We start from the raw sequence: 16,412 nt of genomic DNA, 5'->3' as shown, positions 1-16,412 counted from the left end.
AGATCACTACAACCAGAGGTTAAAGTCATCCAAATATGGGCAAAAAGGATTGTTCAATCCAATTCCTCATGGCCACAAGGAGATGGTGCAAAGTACATGACACAGAATCAGTGATGGCTCAAATGACACAGAATGGAACTGAATGAGATCTCGTTACTCATGCCTGCATGCTTTGGAGAGACAAAGCATACCTTTAATCACTGATGTATTTGCATGAGTAATTAGTTTTTATGTACAATTATTATGTTACATTTGTTTGGACAGGCTTTTGGACACTATAATATCAAATAAGAAAAAAAGTACATTTTTTGCTGAAGTTTTTGGTGATTTTTCAGCAGCTTCTTTGGCTGGGAGTCTCAGAACTTATCATAATCTTTATCATTAAAAAAAAAAAAAAAAAAAAAAAAAAAGATATTTCTTTAAAATGATACCAAACACTTCACCCTCCTTGGGTTTTTTTTTTGGTTTTTTTGGTTGAGTTATAAGCCTTTCTTTTTGGTATGTCACTAAACAAGAAAATCTTTGAAAACACCCTTAGAGCTTAAAGGGCTGAACACTAACAGATACAAAGTCCCAGGCTGCTAGGCTGAGGAAACTATCCGCAATATCACTAAGTTGGCCAAAGTTCTCCGAAACCCTCCACCTCCTGTTCTCTCCCTTCATCTCTCCATCTGCATGGCTCCTTACCCCTCTTAAGTGGAAACATCACAGGACGTGCACGTCAGCCTTTGAAGCTAGGTGCAAAACCATTTCATAGGTAACGGAAGAACATCTTTATCAGTGAGATCCAGCTGTCTAGTTTGATACAGCCAAGACCCTGTGGCTATGTGTAAGAACAAAGATTTCGCCCAGGCAGTATGAATCTTCGGATGGATCTGGACAGTTATACTCCAGTATCACTGTGTCTAGCCAATGAGCTGGCAGAGTGTGGGAATAACCGGCTGATTATAGTGTGCGGTTTGTAGGCTAGTCGACTCCTCAGGCCATATATATATATATTTTATATACACACATATACATACATACACACACACACACACACACACACACACACACACACACACACATACACGATCTGTTAGCTCACGATCAGAGACCCTAGTTAACCTTGCAGCTCAAACCTACATAACCACACAATCTCCTCACATACACATACAGTCTGTGTGTGTCGAGCCTGTAAGGTGTTTGGACAGATGTAAGGCTTGCAAGTCAACAGTGACTGGGCAGAGAAAGCTGATATTAATATTTTTCAATTATTCATCCACAAACAAATTATTTCCATCCAGCCTCAAAGGAAATGCTTGCTCCCTTCAGCAGCTCCTCATACAATTTCACACCTCTCCGATATCACCATACACAGGTAAACACTTCATTAAAAACATAGCCACAAGCTGTTGATGTGTGTTTACTAGGACTACGCAATATATCTAACATTGATGATTGTGGGGATGGTGGCGTGGTCGTGTGTCTGTTTGCGGGAGAGGGGAAGTGGTGTGGCTCGTCAAGCTGGTTGGCATAATTTCTAAAAGCTGTTTCATATTACAGTGATGGCAGAGAGAGCCTTTTAAAGCAGCCAAACACGCCAGAGAAGACAGAGAGAGAACGAGTGTGCAGCGTTGGCTTGTGTATTTATTGAGTGTTTTAATCTATTGAGTATTGTGACGAAGTTTGTTTATATTGAGAGTGAATTATTGAACGTGAAAGCATTAAAAAAAAAAGTATGTACGCTGTACATAAAGGCAAAGGGAATAAAAGCCTGGCCTGAAGCGTCTCACTGCTCCCCGTCTCCTCCTTTCCACACCTGAACACTGACGTTGCGTCACAATGATGTATTTGTAATAATTTTAATGGCAATATAAAAATCAAGCAACATGAGTATTGTGATGATATTAATACGCTTTTTATTTGGCCATTAAGTTTCCACCATTGCATCATTGGAGTATTTCCATGATCCTTCCTTGTCTAGTTTGTAAGTTTGATTCATTTTCTTGAATCAGTTCAAACTGTCCATTTCAATGAACTGATTCAAAACTCTGAAGGTAAATACTGCGGTTTACAACTATACATTGTTATATTGATGCATATAAATGGAATTCATTAAAATATAATTCTTCCTAGTGTTCATTTAGTGAAAAAAAGTGTGAAAAACATGCCTATTATTTTTAACTAGATTTTTCCAGTTTTAGTTTTTCCAGTTTACATTAAGCTACTTGAATATAACAATGGCTGTTTGGCTAAAACCAAATATTGCCAAATGGCTAAATAAATATTGAAATGTATTTTTATCAATGCTTTTAGTTATAATCACTAAGTCCTAGTAGACACTTCAGAAAAACAGCCTCAGTGTGTCAATGTGTGTGTGTTTGAGTACCGTGTGTTTTCAGCCTATGTGTGTGGTCACAGGCTATAAAGGTTGCAGAGGGGAGTGGGGAGGCACCAGCTGGGGATTTAAACAAAGATGTTGACCCACCTCGAGTCTTCCTGTGTCAGGCTGGAAGCCACGTGCTGGGTCCTCAGTGGTCACACGGCACTGGATGGCGTAGCCATTGATCCGTATCTTGTCCTGTCTCAGGCCCAGCTCGGGCAGACTACGACCTTCACACACTCGCAGCTGAGCGTGTACCAGATCCACACTGGACAAGAAAGAGAGAGAGACATCAGTTATACAATATGTGCTAAACACCAAAATCATGCATATGTCACCAAGATCATCACAATGACAAGGAAACGCTCACACATTAAAGGAATGTTCCGTGTTCAATACAAGTTAAGCTAAATCAAGTGAATGGGGACAATAAAAGTGAACGTGGCCAATTTAGCTTATAATTTTATAAAAGCACTTGCATTAATTCTTCTGTTAAAACTTGTGTATTATTTGAGCTTGAACCAATGCAGTGAGGATTCCTATATAAAAATACGAAATTCTATTGAACACAATAGATATACATGTGCTCCATCTAGCACATAAAGATTACAAAGGATTCCATGTTTTAATTTAGATTTCTACAGAATTTTCTGGTAAATGCCTCTTTACCACAATGTGACCAGTTTAAAAATTAGGAATATTAAATGTAAACAAAATAACACATAAAAAATAAAAATAAAAATGTAAATAATGTATGTAGTCCTCAAGACCCAATAGTAAATAAATAATTTTGCTGACATTCCAAATACTATCTGGATAACAGAATGAAAAAACCTCGTCTATACATTTCTCTGTATTGAAACACTTTTCGGCTGCCTTTTCAAATTACCAAATTTTTGTGAAGAAAATACTTATTCTGCTATGATGCATTAGCAAGAAAATTTAAAAAAATGGATACCTAGATATTTGTCATCTTATTACCGCAACGTAAATGTTTTTATAATTGTTTCGGTAATGAGAAACAATTCTGTTTCTCAGTATTTCAATTTAAAATGGTCTTTTTAGTTCTAATATGAATGTAATATTATTAATGCATTTTATTTGTATTTAGGTTGAAAGATAGAGGGAGCTTCTGCTGAAGTTAGACTATATTGAGATAAGCATATTTGCCAAAACAATGTTTTTATATTTTTATTACCTTTTCCATTTGTTATTTCATGGATATTTTTGTGCCTCAATTGTTTTACTTTCTATATTTTGCTGAAAAGCCTATCAAAAAGGCTATATATATGTGTGACAACTTGCCCCATAGTGTGACACTGCCCAGCTACTGGGGCAAGTTGTCATAAAACTGTATCTGTTTTACTGGGCAATAATGGTAAAAATGTTCAATAGCTTTTTTTTGTACCCAAGACTTTAAGGTATGTTGTAATGTAGAAGTTAAAAATAACCCCCTACCTTGAGAAATGTTAACTGGAGTAATAAAGTGTGACAACTAGCCCCTGTCTCCTCTATAACAAAACAATTCCATTCAAATAAATAAAAATAAGCCTAGTTATGATGTCTGTCTTGCCCTATTTTAGTCAGGGCTAAAAGTTAATATTTAACATACCTTTTAAATAAATGCACTTTATCTGTTGAAGTACTACATAACTGTCACCAAAAAAATTAAACTAATGCATGTCATGCTAAATGTTTTCAAAATTGAAAAATCATGAATTGAAGATTCATGTATAAAAACAAAAAAGGAAGATTATTTGTCCATCAATGATGTTCTCTTTTTGGAATGAAGCAGAAAACATTTTGCTTTGAATTTTAAAATGGCTAACAGTTAAATGTTCTCTTGTTAGTCGGAATATCTGATTTTTACAGAATTTTGTTACATTTCATAGGATCCAAATATGTAAGAAAATGTTGCCGAGTCATTCGCTTCTCTACTATTAGCAAAACACACAAAGTTTCAATATTAAAATGTTTTTATAAATGTAAAAGTGTTCTTAAATTGTTGTTAAAAATGTATGTGTTAAGTTTTATTTGTAACATCAGTTGTGTTTTAAAAAAATATTACACAGCTAAAGCTAGTCTCGGACCCCTCAACCACCCCCCATCAATTCGAAGAATGATGTCTTTGACAGACATCTTACATGTAAACAGATGTTGCTTATATGCTGCATATTCACTTAACTTCATGAAAAATAAATGGAACATAAAATATCACATACCATTACTTAGAGGAGGCAGTTATCTTTAAAATGAATCCACACACAATGTAATCGGATGCATATATAATTAGATAATCCACACTAAACACAATGTGCACACAGAACATAATGTGCTATTTAGCTAAAAACACATTAGCCTTCCTGGATCAGATGACTTCATTGGAAATGATGGAGTATGTTGTCCAGCATCATGGAATGCTAAACCAATCGGATTATGATTCAGATTGCTGCAGCCAGAGGTGAAAGTCATCCAAATATGGGCAAAGAGGATTGTTCAATCCAATAATACATGGCCACAAGGAGATGGTGCAAAGTACATGACACAGAATCAGTGATGGCTCAAATGACACAGAATGGAACTGAATGAGATCTCATTACTCATGCCTGCATGCTTTGGAGAATGAGCATACCTTTAATCATTGATGTATTTTCACGAGTAATTAGTTCTTATGTACAATTATGTTATATTTGTTTGGAGAGGCTTTGACGCCAATATCAAATAAGAAAAGTAAATTTTTGGCTGAAGTTTTTTGTGATTTTTCAGCAGTATCTTTGGCTAAGAGTTTATCACAATCTTTATCTTAAAAAAATAAAATAAATAAAATTAAGATTTCTTTAAAATGATACCATACAATTAACCCTCCTTGTTATTGTTTATTTTTATTATTTTTTTTTTTTTGGTCGAGTTATAAGCCTTTCATTTTGGGTATGTCACTAAAACAGGAAATCTTTGAAAACACCCTCTGAGATACAAAGACCCAGGCTGCTAATCTGAGAAACCTATCCACAATATCACTAAGATTGCCAAAGTTCTCCGAAACCCTCCACCTCATGTTCTCTCCCTTCATCTCTCCATCTGCATGGCTCCTTATCTCTCTTAAGTGGAAACATTCTTCAAACATCACAGGATGTCCATGTATTTAAAAAAAAAAAAAAAACATTACACAGCTGAAGCTTGTGTGCTAATACCCTTGACTTAAGTGTATTACAATTTTAAAGGCTAGCCAAGTGATCTACAGTAGGTTGAGTAACACGCGAGACAAAATGGTTTCATATTTATATTAATAGCCATTTCTGTGCATAATGATTTAGGTGCTTGAGAGTGGGCAAAATAATCGTATTTTTTTTTTTTTTTTATTTTTTTTATGGCAACTAACTGTACATTTTTAATTCTAATTACCGCAACTTGTATTGTTTTGCGTTTCGGAAATGAAAAACCTTTTAAATTTACACAGCCCAGAAACTTTTAACTATTAAAATAGCAATTCTAATAATTTATCCTTATACTAGCCATTACAAAAACCTTTAAAAACTGTTTGGGTTCATCTGAAATACACACACACACACACACACACACACACACACAAAAAAAAAAAAATTGTGTAAAATTGGTAGGATTGTTTCGGTGATGAGATATATGACTTATAAATTTTGACATGTAAAGTTCAAAATCAATTTTCGCCAAAATCATACGATTTCTGTCTGAATAAATTTAATTATTGTTTGTCCAACTGAAATCAGACTTTTAAAGCACATGTAAATTTACTGAATGCATCGCACACTTGAATGTTTTTTATTGTTTAATATAGTATTATACAATATATTACACTATATAGTATTTATAGCATAGTTATATAGTATTAGCTATTAACAGAATAAACCCTGCCAAAGTCCATATGCATCCACAAAGATCATAGCCAAGACTGAAAGGAAATGCTGACACAGTGTTGCTCTGAGTGCATGCCATTAGACTAGATGTTTTTAAAGATCTGTTATCACAATAGATTCACTCAAACACACACACACACACACACACACACACACCTCACACCATTTTCACTTGCTTGAAATTCCAGCAGGAGCACAAGACAACGTTCGCACCAGTGATGTGAGATGAATGTGAAGCCTGCTTGCTCCAATAACTTCTATTATACAAGCTTGACAACTACCAATCCGCTTGACAACATTGCTCTGCTTGACAAGGAGCAGGTGGAAAGATAGAAGGAAATGGGTGAAAAATAGTGACTCACTCAGGGTGAAAAATAGTGACTCACTCAGGGACATACAAACAGTTAGCACAGGAAATGGCTATAAGAAAGGAGCTACTACAATCTAGAATATCAGTTTCATGGCTAAAGGCTATTGCCATTCCACTTTGGCCTCAATAGCTTCACAATTAAATCACTCGCCCAGCTCAATTGAATGAGCCACACTTTTTCTGGAGTGATTGGCTACATTTGGCTGAATCTGCCATCTTATTGGATAAGTGCTTTCCCCAGTGTAAAGTTGGATTTATTAAGTGCCATATAAATCACACTGATATATTTACTCACCCTGGATTCACTGAACCCCTTCATGTTCCACAATGGCTCATCCTCATATATCAGTATATCAGGTACATTTAAGAGGTGCAAAGAGAAGGTGACTATAATTGGGAAAAGGATGCAAAATTTTTTTTACTGGTGATTTGAAACCTATTAGCATTATAAACCGACAGCCTTTTGTTTGGAATTAATGTTAGCAAGGAAGAGAAATGCTACAAGGTACTTATTTCTTATCACGCTTGTTTCAAGATATCAGTAGAGATGGCAAGAATGTGAGGGTATAAAAACATTCAAATAGCTTCAAGGCTAAAAGTCTCTAACTTCAAGATTCGTGCTCTTTCTGATGAATGAATAATAAAATTAAAGTGCTTGCGTGTATGTGGGCGAGAAAGATTTTGAATGCACCCAATGGGTCAGGAAACAGATTTTTAACCAATAAAAGGAGGAGGCATACAGTATTTGCTTTCAAGCTCTGCTATCAATAATTTAGACTACAAAGTGTCTGTATTTTTTATCTCCAGCAAGGAGGCATTTTGAAAATGTAGGATCTCTCAAAGGCAGACATACATAAATGCACAACCACACACTCCATCCTTTTGATAATACTATGGTAATAAACTTATATAAACATAATGGCAAATTCAATATGTTTGCACAGCCCAAAAAATTGATCTGGCTAGGCCCCATTAATTTTTTAACACTGGCACAAACAGGCTCTGAATATTGCATGCATATGTCTTCATGACATTGCTGCCTAATGATCACATCTCTCACACAAACACTGGTCATAATAGCTGGGAGCAGAAATAATTGTGTCCAAATGAAACATCAAAATCAGCTTAATGGATTATCCCTATTTTTTCCTTATTGTAAATTCTCCATCAGATCATTGTGCAAAAGTTACTTTTATCGGTTCTGTATGGTGGTAGTCTAATGGTTTGGGGTCTGAGCTGCAAACTAGGGGTCATGTACCCCTTATAAAGACACTTAACCCTGATATTGTTCCAGAGAAACTGCCCCTGCCCCCTCAGTGTAATGAGAGGGCAAGTCATTTGGATAAATACTATCAGCAAACATGGCATTAATTGTGCATTTAAAAATGCATGACACCGGTTAACACAAACAAGTACAAGCCTAAAAGTAAGCGGAGTATCAAAAACTTTTCTTAGTAACAGTACACTGCAAAAAACAAAACAAAATAAATGGTAACACTTTACAATAAGGTTCCATTTGTTAACATTAGTTAACATGAAATAATGAACAATACTTTCACAGCATTTATTAATGTTTGTTGATGTTAATTACATGTTAATTACATATAGTAATATATTTTTAAAAGCTGTATATGTTAACATTAATTAATGCACTTTGAACTAACAATGAACAATTATATTTTTATTAACAGCATTAAAGATTAATAAATGCTGTTAAGAAACATTGTTTATTGTTAGTTCATGACACCGAATTAATTAACTAATATTAATGAATGGAACCTTATTGTAAAGTGTTCCCAAATAAATACATCACTTACTTGATCAGTTGTCTTGTTCTCCAGTAAAATGTCTAAGAATCCTTAAAACAAGATAAATTAATTTGAAGAAAAATTGTATAGTATGAGACCACTTGTTTTTCAGAGAATATATCTTAAAATACGTAAACGCACATATATGTATATACACACTGGCGGCCAAAAGTTTGGAATAATGTACAGATTTTGCTCTTATGGAAAGAAATGGGTACTTTTATTCACCAAAGTGGCATTCAACTGATCACAATGTATATTCAGGACATTAATAACATGAAAAATGACTATTACAATTTGAAAACTACTTAAACTACTTCAAAGAGTTCTCATAAAAAAAATCTTCCACATGCAGCATTGAAAGCTTTGCAGATCCTTGGCATTCTAGCTGTCAGTTTCTCCAGATACTCAGGTGACAATTCACCCCACGCTTCCTGTAGCACTTGCCATAGATGTGGCTGTCTTGTCAGGCACTTCTCACGCACCTTACAGTCTAGCTGATCCCACAAAAGCTCAATGGGTTTAAGATCCACAACACTCTTTTCCAATTATCTGTTGTCCAATATCCATTTCTTTGCCAACTCTAAACTTTTAATTTTGCGGTTTCAAAAGTGTTTTTTTCATTGCAATTCTTCCTATAAGGCCTGCACCCCGAGTCATCTCTTTACTGTTGTACATGAAACCGGTGTTGAGCGGGTAGAATTCAATGAAGCTGTCAGCTGAGGACATTTGAGGTGTCTATTTCTCAAACTAGAGACTCTGATGTACTTATCCTCTTGTTTAATTGTACATCTGGGCCTTCCACATCTCTTTCTGTCCTTGTTAGAGCCAGCTGTCCTTTGTCTTTGAAGACTGTAGTGTACACCTTTGTATGAAATCTTCAGTTTTTTGGCAATTTCAAGCATTGTATAGCCTTCATTCCTCAAACTGACTGATGAGTTTCTAGAGAAAGCTGTTTCTTTTTTGCCATTTTTGCCTTAAGACATGCCAGTCTATTGCATACTCTGGCAACACTAAATCAAACACAAAGACAATGTTAAGCTTCATTTAACGAACCAAATAGCTTTCAACTGTGCTTGATATAATGGTAAGTGATTTTCTAGTACCAAATGAGCAATTTAACATGATTACTCAAGGATAAGGTGTTGGAGTGATGGCTGCTGGAAATGGGGCCTGTCTAGATTTGATCAAAAATGACTTTTTTCAAATAGTGATGGTTCTGTTTTTTACATCAGTAATGTCCTGACTATACTTTGTGATCAGTTGAATGCCACTTTGGTGACTTAAAGAACCAATTTCCTTCCAAAACAGCAAAATCTGTACATTATTCAAAATTTTTGGCTGCCAGTGAATATTTTTACCCCACTAGCAAATTGTTCTCTCTTTTTTTTTTTTTTTTTTTTTTAAGATCTCAAAAAATTAGAATATGGCGACATGCCAATCAGCTAATCAACTCAAAACACCTGCAAAGGTTTCCTGAGCCTTCAAAATGGTCTCTCAGTTTGGTTCACTAGGCTACACAATCATGGGGAAGACTGCTGATCTGACAGTTGTCCAGAAGACAATCATTGACACCATTCACAAGGAGGGTAAGCCACAAACATTCATTGCCAAAGAAGCTGGCTGTTCACAGAGTGCTGTATCCAAGCATGTTAACAGAAAGTTGAGTGGAAGGAAAAAGTGTGGAAGAAAAAGATGCACAACCAACTGAGAGAACCGCAGCCTTATGAGGATTGTCAAGCAAAATCGATTCAAGAATTTGGGTGAACTTCACAAGGAATGGACTGAGGCTGGGGTCAAGGCATCAAGAGCCACCACACACAGACATGTCAAGGAATTTGGCTACAGTTGTCGTATTCCTCTTGTTAAGCCACTCCTGAACCACAGACAACGTCAGAGGCGTCTTACTTGGGCTAAGGAGAAGAACTGGACTGTTGCCCAGTGGTCCAAAGTCCTCTTTTCAGATGAGAGCAAGTTTTGTATTTCATTTGGAAACCAAGGTCCTAGAGTCTGGAGGAAGGGTGGAGAAGCTCATAGCCCAAGTTGCTTGAAGTCCAGTGTTAAGTTTCCACAGTCTGTGATGATATGAGGTGCAATGTCATCTGCTGGTGTTGGTCCATTGTGTTTTTTGAAAACCAAAGTCACTGCACCCGTTTACCAAGAAATTTTGGAGCACTTCATGCTTCCTTCTGCTGACCAGCTTTTTAAAGATGCTGATTTCATTTTCCAGCAGGATTTGGCACCTGCCCACACTGCCAAAAGCACCAAAAGTTGGTTAAATGACCATAGTGTTGGTGTGCTTGACTGGCCAGCAAACTCACCAGACCTGAACCCCATAGAGAATCTATGGGGTATTGTCAATAGGAAAATGAGAAACAAGAGACCAAAAAATGCAGATGAGCTGAAGGCCACTGTCAAAGAAACCTGGGCTTCCATACCACCTCAGCAGTGCCACAAACTGATCACCTCCATGCCACGCCGAATTGAGGCAGTAATTAAAGCAAAAAGGAGCCCCTACCAAGTACTGAGTACATATACAGTAAATGAACATACTTTCCAGAAGGCCAACAATTCACTAAAAATGTTTTTTTTATTATTTATCTTATATGTATCAATGACATATCTAACCGTTTTTCCAGGAGCAGAAGAAGAGTGGTTGCAGCAATAGCCATTGTATTATACAGCACTTGGATGTTTTACAATAAGCATTACATGATTTACTCAAGTAGGACATGTTCCTGTATCAACATCTTGCTGGTCCTGGAACAACACTGCGATCAAAATCAGATTTAAAAGGATAATTTCCTCTGATTTCAGATGTAGTTTAGGGTTTTTGGTAGGGTTGATGCTAGTGCCAGGGGTGGGTGATATATTGAATATTCACAATATATTTTGTACTGTATATACAGTTGTTGTAGAAGAATATCCGATTTGAACGTCAGTAACAAACATGATAGGGTTGACATGTTTAAGGTGAGTAACAGTTCCAGTAGCATTTCCGCCTAAACACGGTTCAGTACAGTTATATTACAAAAAGTTTTCGGCCTGGATTTCTCATCAGTTAGCGAATCATACTAAGGATAGATACTCATGCTGGTGGAACGTCTTAACTGATGTGGCTCAAGATGACTCAAGATTGGTCACTTGCCTTGTCAGTCCATTCCAATCCTGATTTTGCAGCACCACAGTGGAGAAAAACAAAACAAAAAAATACATTACTGTGTCAACAAACCCAGATTGGTTGAGAATGGCTTGAGTCAGCAACAAGAACTGTTCAGCCCGATGGTGAAAAAGCAGCATTAAATTTATTTGAATCAGTTCAAACTTAGTTTCAGTTAATTAAAAACTTTGATTTAATGATTAATTTGCACCACTTAAAACTTTCCATGTTCGTGCATTACAATGTTTAGTGGGGGAAAACCATTTAGGTGAATACGGCTGTTTATTATTATGTAACGCTACATTGGTGCATATAAATAAAAAAATTAGTTTATCATTTAGTGAAACAGTGTAAAAACATGCCTTCATTTTAAATTAGCCCTTTACTGTATTTGTCTTTGATTAAAATAGATTAAAAGTCTAAATATAACTTTTAACTTTTCAATCTACTTGACAAAAATGACATGGCTGGAAGTGGTGGGCCCACTGACTGAGGGAAAAAAAAAAAAAAAAAAAAAAACCACCCTTTTAAACCATTTCAGAGCAAATCCATAAATATAGAGGTATTAAATAAGTTTGAGGCTGAGAAAATGTAAAATAAAAAATATATATATATTTATTATTTGATAGGCACGTTGCTCCAGAACTGACAAAGGTTCCAGAATTGTGTCCTCCTTGGGCAAAATATGTTGGGCTGATGAATACATATTCAAGCCTTTTAAAAAGGTAAATTCCACATATGCAGGCAAAACACAAAAGCATTACAATACACTACATTATATACACACACACACTACCCCCAAACTGCCATGTCTATCTTTTTAATATCCAGACGGTATACAAGTTCAGCAGCCTACAGTCAGACAGATGAGAGAGAGAGAGACAGACACATAAACAGACAGACAATGAAGACTGGGAGCAACAGACAGAAAACAAGAGAGTAGAGAGGAAAAGGAGGACAGCAGATGAGAAAAAACTACAGAGAATGATGGGAGCTGCACAGTGAGGGGGTGGGGGAGTCGCGTTAATATATTCAATCTGATTCTCTGTTCCATTTTAATTGCCAAAGCCAGCAGCAGCATATGCAGAAATAATGTGGGAGTGCAGCAATCCCAGTCAGTCATTCAACACAGACTGAGCCCTTGAGTGACATTGTCGTTGTGTAATGTGATGCGTGATGTGTGTGTGTTCGTATATTCAATCTCCCACAATGTTTAATACCTCACAATGCATCTGAATTACTTGACCAGTTTTCAAATTCGAAGGGATAGTTTAATCAAATTGAAAATCTTATAATTTACTCACAAATGGCATAAAGTTGGGGATCCCACAAGAGCCTAGACATAATTCGAACACTGCTTATGACAAGACACGATGTCATTTCTGAAACAAAGCCAAGTGAACTTGAACATCTGAGGAATGCCCAATGTTTATCCTCACCATCTTTTCTCTGGTCATAAGTGTGTGCAGGTGTCAGATCCAACCAGCATGTTTAAACAGCGTCATTACACACTGCTGTTTACACAGCACTTGATCCGATCTGCCACTGGTTAGAACAATTAGAGAACAAATTAGAACAGGTAGAGGGTTTGGACAATACAACAACAAATCAACAAATAAATCACGCTGACAGTAAATACAATTTAGGTCACGGTTTTCCCACAGATGGTTTGGAACCTTCGAGGGGCTTGTGAGATTGATAGTAAAGCCAAAGCTGAATTAAATTATTTAAAAATGCAAATTATTATTATTAATTATGTTGGCTTGATGAAGCCAACTAACTGTTATTCTACAAACTTTGAAAAAACCCTAAACCAAGACCTGAATGTCTGGCTAAAACTCCTAGAAATTTCAAGCTATAACTCCAGCCTCTGCCTCGGCACTTCTCCACCAGTTCCTGGTACTTTGTGCATTTCCGCTCATTTGCTTCTTCAATTTGCTCTTCCCAGGGCACTGTGAATTCCAGCATGATCAGTTGTTTCATGGCCTGAGAGGTGATGATTATGTCTGGCCAGAGTGATGTGATTGTGATGTGTTGAGGGAACTTCAACTGTTTGCCCAGGTTGGCATTCAGCAGCCAGTCAGAGGCCGTGTAGAAGAGGCCCAACCTCCTCTTGTTTTTACTCGTGAAAGGAGTTTCTCTCCAGCTTTCATAAATAGATGTACTTTTCGGGGGCATGGTGGTGCTTGCTGGTCCTAATGGCTGAGGCTATGCTCACGGCAACTGCCTTGAGCACCAGGTCATGGCGCCAATGACAACGGCCTTCCCCCATGGCCTTTAAGCAACTGCTGAAGAGATGTTCCAATGATCCTCTCCCTGAGCACAGAGGGCAGGAGGGTGTCTCAATCTTGCCCCAGATGTGAAGGTTTGCCAGGCTTGGCAGCATGTCATACAGTGCTTGGACAAGAAACATGACATGATAAAAGTCTGCTTGTATGATGTTTGACCAGGCAACCCTGTGCTGTGGTATGCCATCTCACCTCATCCATGCTCCCTGCTGCTTGAGACCCACTGTCCTAAAAACTCATTCCTCTTCCACACCTGCTCAAATTTCCTGCTGGATTAAATTATGTCTGTCTTTGCCCTGAACCTTGCCAACCTGGGACATTAAGAAATATCCCAAGCCTGCTCTGCCAGATGCCACGTTGCCCTCCAGTGCCTTTTGCCTTAGTTGAGACCAAGCAAGCTGAAGAATATTATTGGTCCCACACAGTGCTGCACTACTAAGGCTGCAGGGAAGACCCAACCATCTGCAGAGAAAGCCACTGATCTTCCTTTCCAGCAACTCAACTGTTGACAAAGGAACCACGTACACCAGCAGTGGCCACAGAGCTCGAGGCAGGATGGTATGTTGGTAGATCCAAGCTTTGAACCTACCAGGCAGGCCCGACTTATCAAACGTAAAGAGCCAGTCTTCAAGCTCTTTGTTGGACTTTTGAATGGCAGCAGAGTCTTTCAGTGTAGAGTCAAAGAGCTTCCCTAGGCTCTTGACTGGTTTCTGTGTGATGGAAGGGATGGTAGTTCCAGAGAGTTGAAAATGGAATTTATCAAACACCTTCCCCCCTCTTCAACACCATGGACCTTGACTCAGTGGGTTTAAAGCTCATCCTTGCCCAGGTGATGAGCCTCTTGAGGCTTTGAAGGATCCACCTACTTCCCAGGACAGCTGTTGTTGTGATGGTGAAGTCGTCCATTTATGCTCTTACCGGGGGCTGTCACACGCCAGACTTGGTTAAGGGGCCCCTGCACTCCACCTCAGCTGACTTAGCAACCATATTCATGGCAAAGGCAAAAACAACAGAGATAGGAAAGGAATAATAACAGGCTGCACTAAGCATGTGCCAGTCCGATGTTTCTGACCCCGACTTAACCATCAACCTGAATTTGTTTAAATCTAGGATCAAGTCCTTGATCTTGCTGGGAACGTGGTGGTGGTGTAGTGCCAACTCAACTATCCTATGTGGTATGGACCCATAGGCATTTGCCAGGTCCAGCCATACATGTAGTTATTTGAGGAGAAACTCAGTCAACCTTTTGGGAAACAATGCTGACAAACACTTGTAATGCTTGTAAATGACGTAGGGTACACCACTGGGGTCTGGAGCAGAGGCTGAGAGCATGTTGTCTTCATAAATCTCCTCAACCTCCTTCAGGTCGAAATCTGTTGTTGGCGGGGCTGGGCTGAAGAGATCTTATACTCATAGTCGATAAGTAATTTTCGTGGGTCCATAACCTTTGGTCCGTCCTATTGGAGATCTCCTCCTCCTCCCCTCTTGGGATCTCCTGGGGGTATTTTTCCATTGGGCCTGTCCTTAGATTGCTGGGTTTCTTTCTCACGAAAGACACAGTCTGGGTTGCCAACCCATCCTGTCCCGGTTGCGGTCTCTCTGTGCTGCCAAATGTCTCTCCAGAAGTCACCAAACTGTACAAAGATGCATTATAAGGTGTGATCGGCTGGAGCAGTTCACCGTTTGTTGCTGTATCACTCACACAACAAGATTATGTGGAGATCATATCAAACATGCTTGAAAATATCAAGTCTGTGACAGCGCAACTGGCTCAGATCATGTCTCAGAACTGCTCAAACTGCTTTGTTGTAAAATGCGGTTGTCACTCCCGTAAAGTACTCAACTGTGTGTGTACAGAACAGGATTAAGCACTCAAGTTAACTGACAACCATAATGAACACTTACACTTTCATAAAACAGGATTCCCATGCCTTTTTACCGATGAATCTCCATGACTTTTCCAATTCAAAGTTACTGGATTTAAAATATAATTTCATTTAATATCATTCATAATCATTTTAAGAGATTACATTCACAAAACTGTTTCTAGCCAAATAAATATTTTAGAGCCAAGGTGTAACTACAACAATGGATATTGATAAAAAAAAATTATTTTCCAGGCCTGGAAATCCATTTTTAAATTCACTGATATTTCCAGGATTTCCATGCCTGTGGGAACCCTGTGTAAATTCAATTAAAATTACTTAATTTTTAAGTTTTGTTACTTCATTTAAATTAATTTTAGTCATTTATTGAAATAACAGCTGTAAACAATAATGGTGCTCAGAATCTATGCATGTTGTCTTGAACTTAGTGGCATAGCAACTAGTGGCATGGATACAGCATCATCAATGCAAATGTCTTCAGTTTCCAATTCCATTGTAGACATTCACTATTCAGTCAGCAATGATTTAATTAAAAAGGAATATTCCAGGTTCAATACAAATTAAGCCAAATCGAGAGCATGTGTGGCATAATGTTGATTACTACAAAAATTAATTGACTCGTCCGTCCTTTTCATAAAAAAAAAA

General features: G+C 37.6%; 1 protein-coding gene across 1 annotated transcript in view; it reads right to left on the bottom strand.

Moving 5' to 3' along the window:
* Nucleotides 1–16,412, bottom strand: part of LOC127429062 (pyruvate carboxylase, mitochondrial) — a 185,594-nt gene that overhangs the window by 124,682 nt on the left and 44,500 nt on the right. The window contains exon 9 of the mRNA XM_051677822.1: nt 2,471–2,633. Coding sequence (XP_051533782.1) covers nt 2,471–2,633 — 163 coding nt within the window. The remainder of the gene's footprint in view (nt 1–2,470; nt 2,634–16,412) is intronic.

This window comes from Myxocyprinus asiaticus, chromosome 38 (genome assembly GCF_019703515.2).
Source record: "Myxocyprinus asiaticus isolate MX2 ecotype Aquarium Trade chromosome 38, UBuf_Myxa_2, whole genome shotgun sequence".
NCBI classification, from domain to species: domain Eukaryota; kingdom Metazoa; phylum Chordata; class Actinopteri; order Cypriniformes; family Catostomidae; genus Myxocyprinus; species Myxocyprinus asiaticus.
Note: the sequence above shows the minus strand (reverse complement) of the source record. Positions and strands in the feature narration are given on the sequence as shown.